The following is a 22357-nucleotide window of genomic DNA, read 5'->3' as shown; positions in this document are numbered from 1 at the left end:
GGCAGGAGGATTGCAGTCTGAGCCCAGCCTGGGTAACTTATGGCTTAGTGAGACCCTGTCTCAAAATAATAAGTAAAAAGGGGCTGGGAATGAAGCTCAGTGTGAAAGTCATTGACTCCTAGTACTGTGGGAAAAAAATCACAAAGACAGAACATATACACACCTGAAAAGGTCCAGACAAGACAGAAACAGATCTGCGTGGAGGACACTGTCCCCGCCTGAGGGACCTCTGTGGTCATCTACTGTTGGGACACACATCGGGGCTTATGCTGGTATGCCTTGGACCACTCAGAAGAAAAGCTCTGATTCTGATATACCGGGCCAGTCCACTTTTCAATTAAGCTCAGTAAATAAAGCCCAAGGGGCTTTTTATCAGCCTCTCCTGGACTTGAGAGATTCCCTGCCCCTTACTCTCTGAGCATGTTTTAAAACATGACCTTGAATATTAATTTATTCTTAAAAATATTTCCTCATCCCATGATTTTTAAAGGTGGCTTCATTCTTTAAAGATTTAACTTCACAGCAAAAGTGGGCAGAGAGTTCAAAGAGTTTCTGTTTCCCCAACATGGATCGCCTCCCCCATAACCAACATCCTCCAGCGAAGTGGTTTATTTATTAAGAACTCAGGAACCTCCAGGGACACATTGGTGACATCCAGAATCCACCACAGGCAGTAAGGTTCACTCGTGGTATCATAGGTTCCGGGTTGGGGTAGCTGTAGAATGACCTGGACCCACCTCACAGTGTTGTGAAGCACAAGGCATTTAGACGTCAGTTTAAAGTCGAAGTACCATTTGGCCTTCCCCCAACAGAGGATGGGGCACCCTGTTGTTTCTTGTCCTCATCTGTCAGGGCGTCAGGTGTCAGCCACAGTTGCAAGGTGGGCAGTGCTATCTTGTTTGGTTTTGAGTTGCAGTTCTCTGAGGACAGATGTTGAGCATCTTTCCATGTTCTTATTTGCTATCTGTTGATGTTTTTAGGTGAAGTTCATTAATTTTAAAAAGAGGCTGTTTTCGTTCTTACCATTTAGTTTACCTAAGGGTTCTGGGTACATCTTAGACATAAATCCTTTATCAGATCTGTCTTTTGCAAATATTTCTTCTGGTCAGTGGTTTGTATTCTTATTGCCTTGACATTATCTTCTGCAGAGTGGAAGCTTTTAATTTTAGCAACGCCCTGTCTACTGATTATTATTATCCTCATTATTATTACCTTGGATTGTGCTTTTCATGTTGTACTGGTAAGTCATTGCCATACTTACGGTCATCTAGACTGTGTCCTGTGTAATCACCTAGGAGTCTTATAATTTTGTGTCCGAGAATCCTTTTGTGTTAACCTGAGAAGTGCTAAGGTCTGTGTCTAGATTCACTTGTTTTGCATGTGGATTGCTGGGCATTTTCTAGAAAAATTTTTATTCATCTTCAAGGAATGTTTCATTTTTTTTGTGTGTGGGTCTTTTCAAAGTCACACCATTCAAAATAATTCTTAACCAGTTTCAAACACAGCGAGAAAAAGGTTTCTTCTCGGCGTCTCAGTCAGGGGCATGAACTTCTCACTTATTCTACAGAAACAGTGTGGGCCTCAGCCAAGCACAGATCTGTTCTTTTGTTGATCTGATTTTCTTTTCTTGTTCACCTTGGTTAGTAGCCAGACAAGGCACGACATTTATCAGTGACAGCCAGTTTCAGGTCAACAATGAGCTGGGGAAAAGCTTACTGCAGATCTCAGCGTAGCCAGCAGGATCCAGAAACCGATCCTAGATTGTCCCTGGGAGGGAAAACACAGAGCAGAAGCCACGGAGCAGGGCAGGGGGTCTTGGTGATTCAGAGTTTATGGTTCCTGCCCCGTGAGTCATAACAAGCAATTTTCTCGAAGGGATGCTGAGCGCTGTTTAGCTAATGTGGCTGGAAGGTGGAGCTGAGCTTAATTCTGCAGAGTGAAGGGGGGCAGGCTGGGGTCAGGCGGGACGAGAGGGACCCCAGCTGAGTGTGCAGGGCTGTCCTGGGCTCACCAACACACCGGTGAGCGGGCAGGCAATGCACTCACCTGCATGTTTTCTCTCCTCCTTCCGGTTCCCTCCTCACCAGTGCGCCATTGCTTTCGCAGCCACCTTTCCTCACACCACAGTCTGGAGCCTCTCTCTGCACAACACTGGATCAGTGCTGGGCCCTGGGGGAGAGGAGGGCAGAGATAAGAAATACTGAGGCATGGCGGAGCCGGCCTAAAATCCTGGTACTCTGGGTGGCTGAGGCAGCAGATTCACAACTTTGAATTCAGCCTGGCCAATTTAGCAATTTAGTAAGACCCGTCTCAAAACAAAACAAACAAACAAATATATATATATATATATATATATTTTTTTTTTTTTAAAGGGCTTGGGAAGCAGCTCAGGGCAAAGACCTTTCATCTCTTTTGCAAAGAGTTGGATAGTGACATATCCACATTATCATTTCAACATCAGGATCATTTTTAACATCTGTATCTCTGAATGGAGAACTGCTCTGCTATGAAGAAGGAAACCCAAGTTATTCGTAGGCAAACAGATGCACTTTGAAGCCATCAGGTTAAATGAAATAAATCAAACACACTTTTTAAATATTGCTCAGTTTCTCTTATATGAGAAACCCAAAGTATAAATAAATTAAAGAGCAAAATAAACGATAGATAATAAGACACCGGGAGATAGATCTTTTGCAAATGGGCAGGGGACTGGGAGTGGAGGGAGGGAAGAGGGAGGAGAGAAGGGAATGTGAAAGAACTGAGATGCGCCGTGTGTCTGCACCAACTCTCCACACGAATGCGATGTGCTGCAGACCTGTGCTAGTAAAACTAGCAATTTAAAGAAACACTTCATCATTGCAACATTAAGACACATGATGGAAGTTTCACCTTAAAAAAATGAAGCATATAGGTGCCGGGGATTTAGCTCAGCGGTATAAGTATGAGGTTGTGAGTTTGATTCCTGGTACCAAAAAAAAAAAAAAAACAAAACAAAAAAAAGCAAAAAAAAAAAAACCATGAATAGACAGCTAAGCCCAAACAGGCACTATTTCTGAAAAGATGGGCACTTAACTTTGGGGAGTGTATAAAGAAAACTCTTCCTGATGTGTCCTCTATCCCCTTTGGCATTTTGTATTTTACATATGTGCATCTTAGGAAAAAGATCAGATAATGGAAGAAATAGGAAGATCAAGCCCTGTGAGACACAGATCCTCCTACACCATGTGCAGCACCATGTGCAGACCGAGGAAGCTGGGATGGCCATAAAGGGAGCTGGACCGTGCCCACCGAATTTGCCTGGAGGACAGGACAGGAGGCAGAGGGGATGGAGCAACACAGGGCCCAGGAGGGAAGCATGGGGCACAGGAGAGGCACCCATCTCACTGCAGCAGGCACATCTGAGCCAGAGAGTGAGGCCAGGCCAGCAGGGGAAGATGGAGTTTCCTCTACCTTCTGCAGAAGTGAGGAACTCAGTGTCATCCTACCACTCCTGTCCCCAGCTGTGTGCTCGTGGTCAGATTACTGGACCTCTCTGTGCCTCATCTTTTCTTGTCTGTAGGATAAAAATAACAAAATGAGGACTGCCAGGAGCGCTGGATGTATGCGGAGATCTTAGAGCAGTGCCTGGCACCCGCTAGGTGTTTAGTCAATGCTGACAGCTGTTGATTTTATTGTTCCTGGAAGGTTAACCTGACAGCTCAAAGGAGAGAGACAACAGAGGCAGGCAGAGGGACCAAGCAGGGGCAGAGGGGTTGTGGGGTGAATCTCACAGGTGGTCAAGCCATGCAGATGCAGACGAAAAGGTGAGAACACAAAAAAAGTGTGGCAATGGGCCACCTACTCAGGGAGCTCAGGGAGGAGATGGGAGGCCAAAGTGACCACGACCTGGAGTTGGGCGGTGGGGAAGGAGCTGAAGCCATTAACAGCAATGGCGTCACGGAGGTCAATGGCTCATGGGGACGAAAGGAAGGGAGTTTAATTTTAGATGACTCTGAGGTGACAGTGGGACGTTACCATAGAAATGTCAAGTGTGCCACTGGAAATGGGCGACTGGCACTCATGTGGAGGGGACACGGCTGTCACTAACAGATTTGTGTGTCATCTCAGAGCAGAAGGCAGTAGGGTCCACGTGGATACTGAATCTGAGTGCACAGAAAATTTCCTCGCTAGCACATTTAAAGTGAAACATAAAAAGTTAAAAGACAAGGCGAAGCAGGTGTGGGGGCGCACACCTGTAATGCCAGCACCTGGGAGGCCAAGGCGGGAGAGCTGCTGAGAGATCAAGGCCAGCTGGGGCTAAAAAGGAGGACTATACTTCAGAAGACAAACAAACAAGAAAAAAAAAAAATAAAATTCAAACAAATGAAAGATAGGAAGCAGCTGTGCTCACTTTAGTGTTTGGGGGGCAGATGCATAAAGCAAAACAACATGAAAGGAAAGTGACCGTCTGACCCCAGTACACTCAGCTTCCTTCTCACGGTCTTCCCCAATTCCACACATTTTCTTCAGCTCCTCCAGTCTTGTCTTTCCCCAGCAAACAGTCTTTGGGCACCAGGGTCTGGCACACAGAGCACAGGGTGAGTCAGGGTCTTGCCTGCTCTGTGGTGACCCCGTCTCTTTGGATCCAGTCACAGCTGCAGCTTGAATCTCCACACTGAGTTCTCACAAGCCCTCTGGACTTTGCTTGGTTCAGTGAGTCTCTTTCTAAAATGAGTCTTTCCACCTGGTGCCAGGATACCTGCTCAGGCAGGGCCCCTTTGCCGTCCCCTGCTCCCACCTGTGCCTGTACCCATCCTCCTGATAGTCTGTTGGCCAAGGATTTTCCAGCCCTGCAAACTCTTGTTTTACCTGATAGCTAGCTTAATCGCCTTTCTGTTGACATAACAAAACACTTGTTGGATATTTTTCAAGAAAAGGATAAATTGGCTCCCAGTTTTAGAGTCAAATCTAGGATGGGGCCGTCCCTTCTGCTGGCTCGGGGGAGAACCTCATGGAGGGTGACATGTAAATGGTGGCTGCAGAGACATCACATGGCAAGACAGGAAGCTGGAGGGATCCAGGAGCTGGGCTTCCTCTAAAATCTGCTGTGGTGGGAACTAACCAGGACCCTAAAAGAACTGCATGAATCCCTGCCATGGGCAGGGACCCCAGTGACCTACTTCCCATGGGGCCCGGCCTCCTAAGGGCCGTACATTGTACATTGTCACACTGGGAGCCAAGTCCAGCACATGAACCTTTAGGAAATACACTTAAACCACAGCGGTGTCCCTGTCCACACAAGGCTTTCCGGGCCCCCTCATCCAGTGGGTTTCACAGCACCCTGTGGATTTCTTGCTAGAGGTGGTTCCGGGGAAGAGGTGAACGATGTCAACGAGCCACCCTGGAACAGTTTTATAACACAGGTGGGCTTTCTTGAGGTGGCTAAACTTGGCGGGCAGAGGGCAGAGCCTGTGAGCAACATGGGCATCACCGGAGACCGCAGTGTGCTGAGGTTCCATGATGTTTTCAGCTTTGCTCTTCCGTCCTCCCACCTCTCTTTCCCCAGAAGCAAGTCTGAGAAACTAGAGTTCCTGTGTTCCAAGGAAGGTCGTAGAAACCAGAACGCTTCCCCCCAAACCAGCCCTAAGCCCTAGAGTGTTAGTCAGCTTTCTGTTGCTGTGGCAAAATAGATGAAAAAACAAAGGACTGAGAGGCTCATTCTGGCTCATGGTGTCAGAGGTTTCAGCTGGCTCCACGGCTCTAGGCTGGTGGTAAGGCAGAAACATCACGGCGGAAGGGAGCTGATGAAGTCTGCTGCTCATCTTGTTGTGCCTGGGAAGTGAGAGAAGGGAAAAGCCAGAGGGATGGGGGCAGGGCGCCAGACACAGATGCCCTCCCCTCAATGAGGGCCTACTGCTTGTTCCCATAACTCCTAAAAGTGCCATCAAATTATAATCTCACCTGTGGATTAATCCACTTGACAAAGTCAGAGTTCTCATGATCCAATCAATTCCCCAAGAGTCTATCAGCTGGCAGCTGGGCCTGAACATGTGAGTCTCAGGATAATGCTAATCTAAACCGTAACACCTAGGAAGGCCACACCCTCCCTGTCCCTTGAAGGCCCTCACTGTTGGGGGAGGACTGCTCACACCCACGGAAGGAAGAAGGCCTTAAAGGAGGCCAAGAAGACTCTGAGGAGACAGGCCTTGCTGGTCCCCTCTTTCTATTATCACAACACACCCTTTGGCCAGTCACATTTCAGATGCTCCCTTACCAGCCAGCCATGTCCCCACACCCCTAGCTTCATGGGCACACATGTTTCCTGGCCAAGGTTCTTGCACAGCTCCTGCAGGTCCCTGGTGCCCATGATACCCTTGGTCTCCTGCAAAGGCAGCCATCCCCATGTCCACTCATGTCCAGACTTGGTTTCCCCCCAGCTCTCCCTTGTAGGTCTACAGGTGTGCATCCTGGTGGCCCCACTAGTTGTTAGGAGTTCCCACAGTCAGGGAGACACAGAACCATCTTTCTCAGCCCCCTAGTAACCCCAGGGGGCTGATGTGTGCTAGGAACTCCTCCTGATAACTGCTCACAGGCATGTCCAGCTGGCTCTCCTTTGCTGGCAAGACTGGCTCTCTGCTAGGGTTTGCTGGCTTATTAGTTCTGCTGTGGCTTCTCAAAACCCTAGAGTGCATTCAGTCCAGCTTCCTGTTCCTGTCGCACCCCGCCAGTGTGGGAGACTTCAGCCCAAAGGCTGAGATATTATCATTACATCCCCGAGGAAGCAGGCCGCCCTGCACAGCACACTGTATTTTACCTGTGTGCTGGTGTCTTTCTTAAACCCACTTCACTCATTCTGTTAACCTTGGCCCCATGGGTACTCTGAAGCCTATAGTTTACCAAGTTTTCCTTAGCTTCTATTTTGAATAAGACAGTGTTTGCAGTGCCATAATAATTGCACTCATCGGGGCTGGGGATTTAGCTCAGCGGTATAAGCACCTGCCTTGCAAGCAGGCAGTCGTGAGTTCGATCCCCGGTACCGATAAAAAGGAAAATGAAAAAGACCAAAAAAAAAAAAAAATTGCATTCATCATGGGGAGTTGGCACACGTCCGTAACACACCTCAGTCCTGTTTCATCCCCTTTCCCCATACCTGATCACTTTCCCTTTTGCAAAAGATTACTCTATTTCCTATTTTTTTCTCTTTGATTTATTTATACTTTGGGATTCTCAAATAAGAGAAACCATGTGATATTTAAGCTTGTGTGTCTATTTCACATAACATTAAAAAATGTTTAATCTTTTTTAGACAGAAACGAATTAGTTTTCTGTGTGTGGTATTTGGCCTTCATTTACTGCTTCTGTGCTTTTGCACAGAGTTACCTGAGGTTTGGAAGAGGGTGAAGAGAGTTGCTAAGTGTTCCTCCCGTGCCATGCTGGGCTCTGCCCTACTTCGCAGGCCTTTTGCAAGTCTGCAGGGGTGGAAGGTGAGCCCGAGACTGTGGTAAGACATTCATGTCCTGGAGGAACAGGCGACTCCACAGGTTACCCAAGGTTTATGGCTCTGTTGTCTGTGAACCAGTTCGGTGTCTAATCCATGAACCACGATTGATTAAATTAACCATCTGCACACAGCTGGCTCCTCAAATGCTCTCTCAGCTGGTGCTGACCCTTTCTGCTTTCTCCCTTCACCAATTACTTACGTGGATTTTTTGCTTTGTTTCGGTTTTTGAGACTTGGTCTCACTATGTAGCTCAGGCTGGCTTTGAACTCACAGTGGATCTCCTGCCTCAGCCTCCCAAGTATTGGGATTATAGGCACCACCACGCCCAGCTAAATTAATTCTTTGATAGTTATTTTTTCTGTATTTGCCTGAGTATCCGGATTTTTCCGTTCTTAAAAATTCAGTTATACTGTTACTGAGGACAGTTGACTGACTGTAGATTACTGGCTAAATCATGATAAAGTTCTCTTTCATATGTTTTATACCTCCATATCAAATTTGGCTTTGTCTAATATTAATAAAACTCCAGCTTTTTGCTTTTAGTCAATGTTTAACAGACTATAGGTTAGATAGAACAGATATCTGTTAAATTCAATTTTTCATCTTTTTTTTTTTTTGAGACAGGGTCTCGCTAGGCAGTTCAGATTGGTCTTAAACTCACTTTGTAGCCCAGGCTGGTCTTGAATTTGCAGTGATCCTCCTGCCTCAGTCTCCTGAGTGCTGGGATTACAGGCGTGCACCACCATACCTGGTTTCAATTTTTTTTCTTAAATATCATATTTAAAAAACTTGGACTTTATTATTGGACCCAGTATGAATGTGGTCCATTTGTATTTGTGAAAAAAAATCACATGTATATTGCTAGTTTGGATGAAGTATTCCACATGTTAAAGGCTTGGTCTTCAGCCTGGAAATCTTTATGAAGTCCTGCCTAGTGGGAGGGCCTTGGGTCCTAGGGTCATGCCTAAAAAGAGGATAGTGGGATGCTGTTCTCTTCCTGTTTTTTGTTCTTACTAAGAGGTCATGGTTCTTGGCATGATGTGCTGCATTGCCCCAGCCCAAAGTTCCAGGGCCAGTTGAGACTGACACCATGAGCCAAACAAACCTTTCTTCTTCTAAAGTTGATTATCTCAACAGTAGTAGTATCTTACTGTAACAGTATCTTACAGTAGTGGAAAGCTATCTAACGCATATGTTTGGTTTTAGTGTTACTTTCTTTTTATTGTGTTTTTAATACTTCCTTTCAATTTCCTGTATTTCTCCTTCATTTTACTTTAGCTTTTAGGGTGATTCTATTTTCCACAGTCCAGGGAAGTTTATGCATTTCTCAAGTGCACTGTTTTCACCTGCAGTCTTGCTCCCCAGAAATTTCTGCTTTGTGGTCTGTCCTGTATCCTCCAGTCTAGCAAGTGGAGATTATAGAGGAGTACAAGGGAAGTGAATTTCTGAGACATAAATGCTGGAAAATAATTTTACTTTGCCCTTACAACTAGTTCATAATGTGGTTGAGGGTAGAATTCTGGGGTGGAATTTTTTTCTCTTTAGAATTTAAAGACATTTCTTCCTTCTTGAGGATAAGGTTGCTGTTTTGAAGTCCAAAACCATTCTGATTCTCCATCCTCTGTAGACCTAACTTTTCTACTTCTCATCAAACTTAGATGTTTTGTCCTCAGTGTCCTGAAATTTCACTATTTTCAAATTAGCACTGGGAAATTGCAATCCGATTTCAGTGTGCATACTCACGCCTTTCAGATTTGGGAGAATAATTCTGAACAGTTTTGTTAGAGACTCTCCTCTCTTTTTCCCATCAGGCTCCACCTTCTATTTTGACCATACAGAATGGCCTCCCAATCTTCTGAGATTAAGGAGTACTTAATTTTCCTACAGCTTTCACTTTTATTTGTGTTTGTCTGGATCTGTACAATCTTATTGTTTCATGGGTGTGATATTTTCTTCAACTCTTTGAGACTATGAATAGTCTTTGGAACCTTTTCTGATGCACATTTATTTCCCAAGCCACTTTCTCCTGTTTGTCCTGCTCTCACGCTTCCATAACAGAAGTTTCCTCAGAAACATAGGAATTCTTTGCTGCTGACTAGTGATTGAGGGACAGAAGTTGGAATAGCCCAGGGGGTACAGGAGGTGTCTTAGTCTGCACCAAGTGCTGCAGCAAGTGCCCCAGACTCAAAGGCATCAACAACAGGAATGGATTTTCTCAGCCTGGTGCCTGGATGTCCCAGAGCAAGGTGTCACTAGGGTGGTGTCTGGTGATGGCTGTCTTCCTGCTGCATGTGGTTGCCTTGTTCCTGGGTTTTTACATACTGTGTTTTCCTGAAAATAAGACCTAACTAGAAAATAAGCCCTAGCTGGTTGTTACCATGGAGACGGCCTGCATCACACAAAAGATTATACCTACTGTTCTCTTGCTTAGTGGCCACTCTGATGGCAGCTACAACAGCGGTAGGCTGATTGAGGCTGGCAGTTTTGATCTCCAGTTTCCTAGGCTATTGGTCTTATATTCAGGGTACCGTGGTAGAAAGGGGGTGGGGGGGTGAAGAGAAGTGAGCTCTGGTGCCTGTTCTTCTAAGAACACTGATCCTGTTGGATCAGGGCTACAGTCCCTTTATTCAACCCTAATCACCCCCACAAAGCTGCATCACCAAAAGCAGTCACCTTGGGAGTTGGGGCTTCAGGATGGATTTTGGAGGTCACAGCACATCTGTCCCTAATAAAGAGGCTCACACTGGGTTTTGTTAGGCTGGCTTGTTTCTTGTGGAACTTTACGAACATTACAGTTAGGTCCTTCATCTAGAGCTGGTCAGATTTTACACAACAGCCTTTCAGGGTCCTGCCTGAGTCAGCTATGGGGGAGAGTCACATGAGCCGGGCGTTCGAGTGTGGCCTGGCCAGTGTGGTTAGATCGGTGTCCACAGAAGGTAAATGGATGCAACCTGAAACCATATGCATAAGTGAAATGAATCACACTCGCGAGTGGGAACATCAGTTGTCTCCCTAGAGTACGAAACTGAACGAGCAAATAAGATCCAAAATATACAACAGATACTGTGAAATGGGGAGAAACTGCTCAAAAGGAACGAGAAACTGAGATGAGAGAAAAGAGAAAAGAAGAAAGGGAAAAGAAAAAAATATATACATAAGATAGCTAAGATAATTATACCACTAATTTCTATAAATTCATTGAAAAGGACTGTTTATGCTTATATTCTTTGATCCATTTTTATGCCTATATGTTGTCATCTGAGCAACTACTTTGAAGATAATGCGCAATACACTAACCATTGTTAATCTCTTATTATCTTAGTCTGAAATTCTGTATCATTATTTTTATTGTTTTTTTCTTGTTAAAAAGAATTTTAAAAAGATAATCCAAGGGGAGAAGTGAAGGAGGAAAAGAAATCAATTTCTTGCTTTCGGGGGAAAGGTGTAGCTGCCCCACTGAGCTAAGCAGAGAGGTGACATCCAGTTAGAACACTGGCCATGCACTGGCCGGCTGCGTCCTTCAGTCCTGGCCCGGGTCCACCCAGGCCTCAGGGTCATCGTTCTTGCCTAAGACCCGTGCTTCGGTGTTGCCAGGGTATACCCTCGAGCCACAGTGTTTGCTCTGGGGTGTTCATGGCTGTGGGGGTCTCAGGGTCTAGTTCCCACCAGGCAACTTCTCATCCGTGTTGACTTCACTCTGCTCTTGTCCCTCGGGGACCTGGTGGCTGGCGGGTTTTCCGGGGTGGACCCACATTGGCTGGGAACTTTCACCAGCTGCTGGGCTGTTGCCACTTGTGAATCTGCTCTGTAGCTTTCAATTCCTTATCTTTTTTTCTTCTTTCTGGATGTTTATTATTTACTTGTTTGTTTATTTTTATGGTACTGGAGATGGAACCCAGGGGTGCTCTGCTACTGTGCTAAAAGGCTCCATCCTTTTTATTTGTTTAAAAATTTTTTATTAGTACATCTGAGATACACATATATAGACAACATTCACTATAGGGGATTTGTACCTGTGCAGGGTCTATCTTGCATCTTATTTTTTCCCATTCCCCTTTCCTCCCTTCAACGCCTCTTCCCTTATTTAAAAAGTTTTGTTTCCATTTTCTCCCCTCTATTCTCTTCTTTTACTTGTCCCTTGCCTTCCCTTGTTCCTCTTTTCATTTGAACATTTGCCTCTCATTTCCCAGGGTCTATTACACATTTTGTTCCAACGGTTCTGCATATTCTATCTTCCAGCAGATTTAGTGTTTCTGTCATAATATTTGAATCTTTGATCCATTTTAATTTTAGTTTAGTACATGGTAAAAAACATGGGTCTAACTTTAAAATTCAGCATGTGGAAAGCCAATTTTTCCAGCACCATTTACTAAAGAGTCCATCTTCCTTCCAGTGAAGGTGTTTGGCTCCTTTGTTGAAAGATAAGGTGGCTGAGTGTATTTAGAGCTGTTTCTGCGTCTTCTATTCTGTTCTACTGATCCTTGAATATGTTTTTGCTTCTCTTTTTTCTTTTGCCAGTACCATGCATTTAAAAAAAAAATAACAGTACCTTTTTTAGTATAATCTCAATCAGGGATGATGATGCCCCCTGCCTTACCTTTGTTGCCCGGAACAGCTTTCACTATTCGAAGTCTCTTCTAGTTCAAAAAATTTTAGAATTGTTTTCTCTAATTCAGTGAGATATACATTGGTATTTTGATTGGGATTGGGTTAAATCTGTATAACAAATTTGGAGGTATGGCCATTTTCACTGTATTGGTTCTTCCTACTCAAGAACAAGGGATTTCTTTCTTTCTTTCTTTCTTTCTTTCTTTCTTTCTTTCTTTCTTTCTTTCTTTCTTTCTTTCTTTCCCTTTCTTTTTTTGGTACCAGGAATTGAACTCAGGACGTTGCCTTTGCCAGGCAGGTACTGTGCCACTTGAGCCATATCCTTGGCTCCTCTTTCTGCTATCTGATACTCTCTTCCACCTCCTTTTTCAGAGTATTGTAGTTTTTAATATAAAGGAAGTCTTTTACTTCCTTTGTTAGATTTATTCCTTTGTTATATTGATTCATCTTTTTGGAAGCTTACTGTGAAAGGCGTTTTCCTAGTTTCTCTCTCAGTGAGTTTGTATTTATGTACAGGAGGGCTATTGATTTTTGAGTACTGACTTTGTATTCAGCTACGCTACTGAATTGGCTTATTAAATCTAGAAGTCTTTTGGTGGAATTTTTGGGATCTTTTATGCAGAGTTAATGTCATCTGCAAATTATGATAATTTAACTTATTCTTTTCCTAGTCTTATTCTTTTTGCTTTTTCTCTTGTCTTATTGCTCTGGCTTGATGTTTCCGGAACTTTATTGAGTAAGAGTGGTGATACTGGACATCCTTGTCTTGTTCCTGATTTTGAGTGGAAAATTTCAGCTTTTGTCCATTTAGTATGATGTTGGCTGTTGGTTTGTCATAAATGACTTTTATCAGCCTAAAATAGACTATTCCAATTTTCTGTAGGGCCTCATCATGAATTGGCATTGGACTTTGTCAAATGTCTTTTCTGCATGGTTTTTATTTTTGACTCTGTTGATATGGTGCATTATATTTAATGACTTACATATATTGAATCATCCCTGAATCACTGGGACAAATCCTACCTGGTTACTGTGTATAATTTTTTTTGATGATGTTGCATTCTGTTTGCCAATATCTTATTGAGGACTTTTGGATGTATATTCATTAGAGAGATTGGCTGTAGTTTTCTTTTTTGGTTGGATCTTTCTCTGGTTTTGGTATCAGGGTAATGCTTGCTCCCAAGAATGAATTTGGGAGTACTGTATCCCTTTCAATTTCATCAAAGAGTTTGAGAAATAGAGGCATTAGGTTTTCTCTAAATTTCTTATGGAATTCAGCAGTGAATTTGTCAGGGCCTGGGCTTTTCTTTGTTGGTAGATTTTTAATTAATCCTCAATTTAATTAAGTGATGTTTATTTAGAAATTTTAGATATTCTTGATTCAGCTTTGGTAATTCATATGTATCTAGGAATCTGTCCATTTCTTTTGTGTTTTTCATCTTATTAGAATATAGTTTGTTGAAGTAGGTATTGATGATCTTCTGGATCCATTTTATATTTCTGCAGGATCCATTGTTATTCCCTCCCTTGTACAGCCTTTGGGCTAAACTTGCTCTTGTATTTCTAGAAGCTTGAGGTTGAATGTTAGGTTGATTATTTGAGCTCACTCTGTTTTTCTGCTATGGAAATTCATTGTTATAAATTTCCCTCACAGGATTGCTTTCATTGCGTCCCATAAATTCTGGTAATTGCACTGGAATGATCATTTAATAGTAGAAACTGCCTAATTTCTTCTTTAATTTCATCTGTGACCCATTTGTTGTTCAGGAGGGTGCTATTTAATTTTCACGTGTTTATGAAGTTTTTGTGGTTTCTTTTGCCACCGAGTTCCAATTTCACTGCTTTATGGTCTGATAATATACATGGGATAGTTTCAATTGCTTTGCATTTACTTAAGCATGTTCTATGTGCTAGTATGTGATTTATTTTGGAAAATATCATGTGTGCAGCTGAGAGTGTGTATTCTGCTGTGGTGGGGCAAAACACTCTGTAGACAACTACTAAGTCCATTTGTCCAAAAATTTGACTCAGTTCTTTTATTTCTTCATTGATTTTTTTTTGTCTAGTTGATCTATTTGTGATTCTGAGGTATTGAATTTCCCCATTACATATTAGGGCTTATTTGACTTTTCATGTCTGTTATTGCTTATTTTATATAGTTGGGTACACTGGTGTTTGGTGCATATATATTTATAAGTGTTATCTCTACCTCTTTTATAATTCCTTTAACAAGGATGTAGTGATCTTTGTTTCTCTTGATGTATTAGCTTGAAATCCACTTTGTCTGCAAATAGAATAGTAACCCCTGCTTTTTTTTCTGGGTTCTTGTTGCATGGAGTATTGTTTTATATCCTTGGACTTTCAGTTTATGATTTTTTTTTGTGGTGCTGAGGATTTAAACCAGTGCCTTGTGCGAGCAAGGCAAGTACTGTACCACCGAGCCACATCCTTAGCCCTGTGAATTTCTTTTAGTTAAATGTGTTTCTTCTATGCAGCATATTGTGGAATCTTGTTCCTTGATCCATAGTCCTACTCTGTCTCTTTTGATCAGTGAATTCAGTCAATTTATACTGATATGCACATACTTTCAATGGAATTTTTAATCTCCTGGATATCTGTGTGAATCTGTTTCCATTTCTGTCTTATGCTGAGTGTTCATGGTTTCCACTGTTTTCTTAAGCTCTTCTATTTTTTTTTTATTTGTATCTGCTCTAGAGTCGCTAACAATGTCCTTCATTATGGTCACCATCTCTGTAGTTATCTGAGAAATTATATCTGATTTGATTTTGTTCTAGAGCCTCACCCATCTGCTTTGTTACTTCTGCTGTTACCATTTCAGAGGTTCAGGTTGGTGGCTTTCAAACTGCTCCACCTCACTGAGTTTGCCTTTGGTGACCTAAAAGTCTGGGGCTCCATCTTGTTTAAGTGTCTTCTAATTTTCTTTTTTTAATTTAATTCCTGGGTTGATGCTTGTAAATTGCTTATGGCAGGTAGCTTTATTGCTAGTGTTGAGAACTCTTAGGAAATGACTATTGCTCAGAGATATCTTTCAGGTGTAGCTGATTTTGGGCTTTGCGAGTGCTGCAAATCCTACCTCTTCAATTGATGGAGGATCAGAAGCTGCTGCCTATTTGGCCTAGTCCTTGATTCTTTGGTACCAGCCTATAATATTGTTTATGACCTTTAGACAGTCTCAGTCTTGGCATACCAGGAAGAACAAATGATTAGAACAATGTTACCTTGGCCAAAGTAGTGCAATCAGCAATAACAACAGCAACAAGCACAGCCTGGAAAATGACAAATTGTGGTAAGTATTAATTTGCTATCTTTAACCCATAGGAACTATATTTGTGAATATATATAAAAAAACTAAAATGAATCAGAAAATTGTATACAGTAAATATGCCTTCAATATGGTGATTTTACCCTCAGTGGAGAAAATTTAAAAGGGTTTGGGGGGGAGGATAGAGAAATAGATGAAAAAGCAATTAGAAATAAGGCTGGAGGACAAAGGAAGATTAGGTAAACTTTGGGAAACTGATGAAGACAGGAGAGAAAGAGAAGGAAGAAATAAAAATAAGAACAGAACAACAACAACAAAAACTAGAAACAATGTTCACACTCACAAAAATAAAAGCAAACAATCAAGAAAAAACAAAATGGGGCGGGGAGGAAGAAAACAAAACAAAACAAAATGTCCACTTTAGGGCAAGTCTGTCCTGTCATTGGTAGACAGAATGGGCAGACAGAGCCCAGATCCATGCTGATTAACTTCAGTTGATTAAATCTAGCCATAGATTTAAGGCAGGGCAGTGGTTAATTCCAGGAAGCCTGAAGCTTCTGTTCCACTAAGTTCAGGCTGGTTTCTGGCTGTGAGGTGGGAACCTGATTTGTTCAGCCTGCAACAGTCCCTGTGACTCCAGCCAGCTTGAACTTGGCACACTGCTGGCTTGAAATTGGCTCCTTGACCTTAGTTTGGCCTCACCCTGTCCCCAGGAGCTGTTAGATGAAGTCAGCCCACAGCTGCTGAGTTCTGAGCTCAGTTGGCCCCTCGCCCAAATGGCTACTGGTCAGTTGCCCTCTCCTGGAGTGCATCTGGATGCAAATACTTCACCAGCCACTGCAGTCTGCTGTGTCCACTGCTGTGTTCCACTGGTATGTATCTCTGTGGAGACCTCTGAGGTAGCCATTAGTCTCTGTGCAGCTGCAGATGTGAGCTGTCGCTCCCATATGGTGAGTCTGGGCTCAGGGAGAAAGTGCCACCTGCCATGTCCTTGCTGGGACCCAGTGACCCTCTTCCCTCCTTTTCCTTCTTTTCAGCATCTGGACACCAAATCTCTGAGGGACTGTTTCTCTGCTGATCACCACTCTGCCTTCTTCCCAAAGTCTGAGGTCTAATATTTTGGCTTAATCTAACACCTTAGCCAAAGATGGGCTCCAAACTGATTATGCACTTGAATTGGTAACCACACCAAATGCAGCCCAGGAATTCAAACAGCACGCTCTCAATCCCGACCACCTCCAGCCTGCTGCATCCTTTTTAAATTCATTTTTAAAACTTGCGACAGGATCTCTTTACATTGTCCCCGGGAACTTGTGATTCTCCTGCCTCAGACTCCTGAGTAGATGGGACTGTGGTGTGCGCCACCACATTCTGCTTAAGTGTTACTCAGAGAACTCACTCACCTCGGTCTTGTGAGGGTTGGGAGGACCCAGAATGAGATGTGTGGAGTCAACCTTCCTTCTAACTCAGTCGCACCCATTGCTTTCTAGGCTGACTCTGAGTGCTGGCTCCGCTTCTGCTCTTCATCTGGATGTTTCACCTGGCTGCTTCCCAAGGGTGCTCCCCGAGGAGCTCACTGGTGGTTGTGCTAAGCGGGCTTTGGGCAGCTGAGGCACAGCGAACGTTGTCAATTTATGAGCCAATCATTTGCCAATCTCCTGCCAGGCCCAAACTTAGATGTAGATGCCCTAGAGCCAGCTCCACTCCCAGAGATAGGAACCCTTGAGACTTTCCAAGTTTGCCATTGTCACTGCTTTCACAGACAGCTCGTCACTGGCTACCCCATCGCCTGGCTTGTCACTTCCCTCGTGTGAACTGTGGAGTGTCCCTTGCCAAGGGAGATCATAATTTGTCCCTCCCAGGGTGGGCATGAGGGGCTCTAGGCACAGCACGCTGCTTAACACACTCTGGCCTCCTGTCCTTTTCTTTCTTCCGATAGACACAGGTGACCCTTTTCCCACTGCCCAGCACCTGAACACAAGGTCACATTCTGTCCCTACAGAACTGGCCAAAGGCAGCAGCATGCTGCTGCTGGGTGTGAGAGTGGGATCTGTGCTGACAACCTGTCCCCTGCCTGCCCTGCTGGTGACAGCAGCTGCTGTCAAGCCTCTCCATGCTCATATTGTCTAACCTGAGACAAGAGGATGACCTTCTCCAGGGGCTGCAGCTGGTATGGAATGGCTATGATGCGGGGCCTTGCATCAAGGGAAGAAAGGCAGTAGTCACCTGTGACCTCAATAAAGGACATTCACACTCCAGTGCCTCCCCGCCAGCAGGCACCCTGACGTTTTGTGTGATGGGATTGGTCATGATCGAAGGCGCTGCTACCTTGTGAATGAGAAAGGCCAAACACCAGACAGACTGGCTTGCTTCCCCCCACCGCAACCTGTGAGGCAGTCCATGCTGGAGGACTGGGAAGGTTGGGGACAACCTTAGGGAGGGACACAGAGGACACTGGCCTTGGATGAGTGAATCTGCTTAGACAAAAAAGCTAAAGAAGCAGATCTTGGATTCAATCTGCACATTTGTGCAGCCCTGTGCTTAAAACCTGATCCTAAGCATTCTGACCCTGAGAACCTACAGAGATAGCAGAAGATACAAACCCTGCTTCTTAAGACTCGTGACACCTCCAGCCAGTCTTGTGCTCCATCATAGACTACCTGGTGCTAGGTGTTCTGTAAGGAACCAAGATTTATTTCTTAAGAGTTATGGAGGTAGAGATCCAAGGTCAGAGGGCCTGCCTCGGAGAGGTCTTCTTGCTGGGCCTTTCCCACACTGCAGAAAGCAGAAGGGCCAGAAGCAGCCAGGTGAGGTGTGCATGCCCGAAATTCCAGCATTCTAGGAGGCTGAGGCAGAAGGCTTGCAAACTTAAGCCCAACCTGGGCAACTTAGTGATACCTTGTCTCAGAATAAAAAAGAACTGGTATGTAGCTCTGTGCAAAGACCTGGGTTCTATATGCACTATTGCAAAAGGCAAAAAGAAAAAAAAGGGCAAGAATCACATGTGAATTCGTCAGTAACCTACTCCTGGATGTGAGCATTAAATCCATTCTGAATGGTAGAGCCTCTCGATCCCATCACCTCTTCAGTATGGCTATGTTGATGATTAAATTTCCAACACATGAACTTGGGGAATGCATCCAGGCCACACCACCCCTGCAGACGGTGGATCTATCAGTGTTCATTGCTAGGGGGAGCCGCTCTGTATCAATCTGGGAAGATGTGCACCTGATGTTCATGGCTGCTTTACGTAAATTTGTGTGAGTGAGAGAGATGCAGGGAGAGGGTTGGGGGCAGCATTCGCCATGGCATTAACCATGGTTGTCTCTGCTGGTGTTCAGCTCACTATGCTTTTGGTCCCTTTTGCATTCATTAGAATTAACATAAACAACGTTTATGTCCAGAACAAGCTACTTTCATTTAAGTACAAAAAGCAGACTCTGCTTCCCTTGTACTCTCTCTAATGAAGTCCCCCGCATGTCTACTCCCTGCAGGTGTAAAAGCCGGGTGATGGTACAAGGCCTTCCCCACAAGCTGGTGTGCAGATGAAATAATCATGACAGCACAGGGCTCAGTACCTGTTAGCATCATCTTCAGCGTAGACTCCCTGAAAACTCCACCTCCTGACCCCCAAACAGAAAGTATGGCACAGTGTGGCCTGAGGACGTCTGGCTAAGTCACTGCTCCAGCTGGAACCCTGATTCTCAAGCATCATGAAGGCACTGTAGTGTAGGGGACTTTACTCTAGAGACACAACCTGTCCCGGTCACCAATGGCAGCAGACTCCTTTGCGGGATCCCATGGTGGACACTGCCACTGGCTCAGGTGATGCAAATCAGTCAAGCACTTGGAGACCAGACCCCTCTGGGAAGCCCTCAGAATGACACCGGCATTTCAAAAAGCTCTTTCCTGCTGCCACCTCAGCCAGTATCTCATCTCCTAAAGCATGCACATGACAGTTTGCAATGTTAGACTTCTGTGCATGGAAGAGAAAGGCCAGCTAGAGGGTGCAGAGGCAGAGCCTCGAACCAGATGCCTCCTTTCTAGGAAGACGTCAGGAGCCCAGGCGAGAAAGAAAAAAAAAGGGAAATTCTTTTTTTAGGATTAGCAATTCCTTCCCCAAAGAAAAGGGCCCAGTATGGTATTTATCAGAGGTCTGGGATACTAGCTGGTGCTTCCAGGGTGTTGTATGTCCCACAGGCTCTGCTCTAAGAGCCTGACTTCATGAGGCTTTTAACTCTTGAAAGCACCATACGAAGAAGGCACTGTTCTTATTCTCATTTCACAGATGGGGATAACTGTAGTTTGTCTGTCCAAGGTCATGCATTGTAGAGGAGCTGCCTCGTTGGAACAGAAACCACTGCTCATAAAACATCACAGTTCAGTGACATTTCTCAAACACAACCATGTCTGATCCTCACACTTGTCCTGAGCAATGCCTGTTGGTTTTGGGTCACAAATGGGAAAACCAAATCCCAGAAAGGTGAGGGCACTCACCCCTTACTCTAGCTCTGGTGAACTCAGAGGTCTGAGTTCTTTAACAACAAAATCTGTGTTTTCAAAATCTTAAAAACAACAGCAAAAGCCAAAATCAAAACCCCGGAGTCTCGGCAATGAAAATCTGTAATTTACAACGTATTTCCATAGAAGAGGTTTGGTTTCAGGGTTGTACTTTCAGTGCTCTTTTCAATCAGCAGGATGGAAAATGTGTCTATTCCTAAATGGGAGACATGAAGACCTTTACCAGGACCTTTCACTTTGTATTTGTAAATTTTTTTCTACTCAAATATATTTCAGTCTCTCTCTCACATGGCTTTTGTTTTTTTCAAGTCTTTGGGTGATGTGGCCAAAAGCTGAGCTGCAAGTAGGGCTGCTAAGCAGTCACATAACGGGGACTGCAAACACCTGGCCCAGTGGCTGGGAAAAGCCCTGTGGCTGAGTCTGGTGGCACAAAGGTGACAGGAGGTGAGGGTGGGCTGCAGAGTCTATCGCGAGTGGAGATAAACAGTAGGGCCCCCAGGGCGCTGCATCACCACCTTCTACAATGAACACCATGCACACCACTTTGCACAAACCCTTCCCAAAGGACTTTCTGGGCCACTGTGCCATTTGTCCCAACTGGGTAAATGAAGAAAAGGCCCACTGGAGGCCCTGAGGCTGTGTCCCCGGGGCAAGCTGCAGGTGGTGAGCTGTTTCCTGGAATGTGTGTGACATCCAGTGTGTTGCTTTAGTGGTTGTACTCTTACAGGGAAAATGAGCCTAATTGAGAAGTAGCTGAATTCCCTAAGGCACACTTACAGGGAGTGACTGGTGTGCCACTGCGCACCCGTAGAGAGCCATGCCATTTGCCTGGTAGCAGTCTAATGAAATGGCAAAAAGCTCCCAGGAGAAAATGAGCGGTGTCACAGGTTGGAAATTGGAACCTGTACATCAGGGCAAACGTTACTGCCTTTACAGAGCACGGAAACCAAACACCAAAACCACACGATTCTCCTTCCTGTGTACAAGACTTTATTTTCAGGCCTTTAGACTTTGTGAGGACATGACACTGGGGCCAGAGTGGAGCCATGCTGTCCCTGGGGGTCTCAAGAAGCAGCTTTACGAGATGCACCTTCAAAAATACCAGTCATCCCCTATTTTCATAGTTGGGCCCAATTTCCATTTATTTTTTTGCTGTCATAGCTGAGCTGAAATTTTGCCTTTCTCCCTTAACACAAACCAACACCCACCGAGAAGGAAATGCAGGGAACAGTATGGTGGCTGGAGGTCACACCTCTGACCACTGGACCCTGCCTGCACTGGAGAGGCACAAGCAGCCTAGGGCTCTCTGGGACCACACTGCTCTGCATCGCCAGGGTGTGAGAAGCTCCCACAGTCACGACTGGGCACAGGAGGCCCTGAAGGCCCAGCGCAGGGTGCACGGCAGGGGCTGGCGACAGCTCCCGAGTTTAACATGAAGCCCGAGCTTAACTCCACTTTCCTTGTCAGCCTCTTGTCAAAGCATCAGCACAGTAATGGGAACGACTTCCATTAACACAAAAGCTCATTTTCTTAACTCCTGGGTGAATGCATTATGTAGTTAAGGGCCAGAGAGGCGAGTGTGACGGTTTTTATGCTTCTCAACCTGACTTTCACCCCCAGAGTATATAAATAGCCGCCCCCCCCCCCCCAGGCCGCTCCTCAAATACTTATCACAAGTCCTACTCTCTGGGCTACGCGGTCTAAATGAGTTGATCTGCTCTTGTCAGTGAGTAAAAACAGGTCACCGGCAGCCCAGTGCAGAACGTGAAAACTAGAGAAATGATTTAAGCCTCAAAAACCGAAGCCACTTCTCAGGTACACACAGGTGGGGTGCTCTGGGTTCCTGTGACAGTTTCCAGTCTCTGTGGCCGGGGGACAAGGGAGGTCTGTCTGCTTTGCTGCTCTGCCATGTTCTGCCAGGAAGGGTGCCGCATGAGAGGGGACTGTGTCATTATCTCAGCATCTTCACCATGTATGGGCCTTGTAACCTGTAGCCAATCTTCCTGTAGTAATTCCTGGTGCCAACCCCTGTGGAGAAGCCAAAGTGAGAGAGGTCTCATCAGTGCTCCGGTAGCCGTCTGCCCAGATCAGCAACTGCCTCTGCCTCGCCCTCACCCATTCCCCTTCACAGGCCAAACCCCATTCCAGATCGATCCCTGTTTAATAAGTTTAGAATATTTTCACAGGCTGAATCAGGCTGCATGCAAACACAGCAATTGCTGTGTGGGAGAAATAAATCTCTCTCCCCTGATGCTAACACAGCAGGTGGCGTTTGACCCATGTATCTGTGGGTCACAGGATGCAGTGTGAGACTGGTGAATGTTGTCTATGGTACCTGGTTGCCCCACCCAGCCCTCTGAGCAAAGGTACGAACAGCCAACCAGATCAGAGGAGTCCAAGGCACAGGCAGTAGCCCCGGCCAGTCTCTCCCTGCCCAGCTATTGGAGGCAAGTGTGCTGGACTGG

The 22357-nt window shown here is 45.0% G+C and overlaps 1 protein-coding gene across 2 annotated transcripts in view; it reads right to left on the bottom strand.

The window, feature by feature from the left end:
* Nucleotides 1-20865: 20865 nt before the first annotated feature.
* Elp3 (elongator acetyltransferase complex subunit 3) overlaps nucleotides 20866-22357 on the bottom strand; it is a 72803-nt gene continuing 71311 nt past the window's right edge. For both annotated transcript variants that reach the window (XM_003479376.5, XM_063234924.1), the window contains exon 15: nucleotides 20866-21920. In XM_003479376.5, the coding sequence (XP_003479424.1) occupies nucleotides 21844-21920 (77 nt within the window). In that variant the 3' untranslated portion in view covers nucleotides 20866-21843. The remainder of the gene's footprint in view (nucleotides 21921-22357) is intronic.

This window comes from Cavia porcellus, unplaced genomic scaffold, assembly GCF_034190915.1.
Source record: "Cavia porcellus strain 051 isolate PalLab524CR breed Dunkin Hartley unplaced genomic scaffold, mCavPor4.1 scaffold_24, whole genome shotgun sequence".
NCBI lineage: Eukaryota > Metazoa > Chordata > Mammalia > Rodentia > Caviidae > Cavia > Cavia porcellus.
Note: the sequence above shows the minus strand (reverse complement) of the source record. Positions and strands in the feature narration are given on the sequence as shown.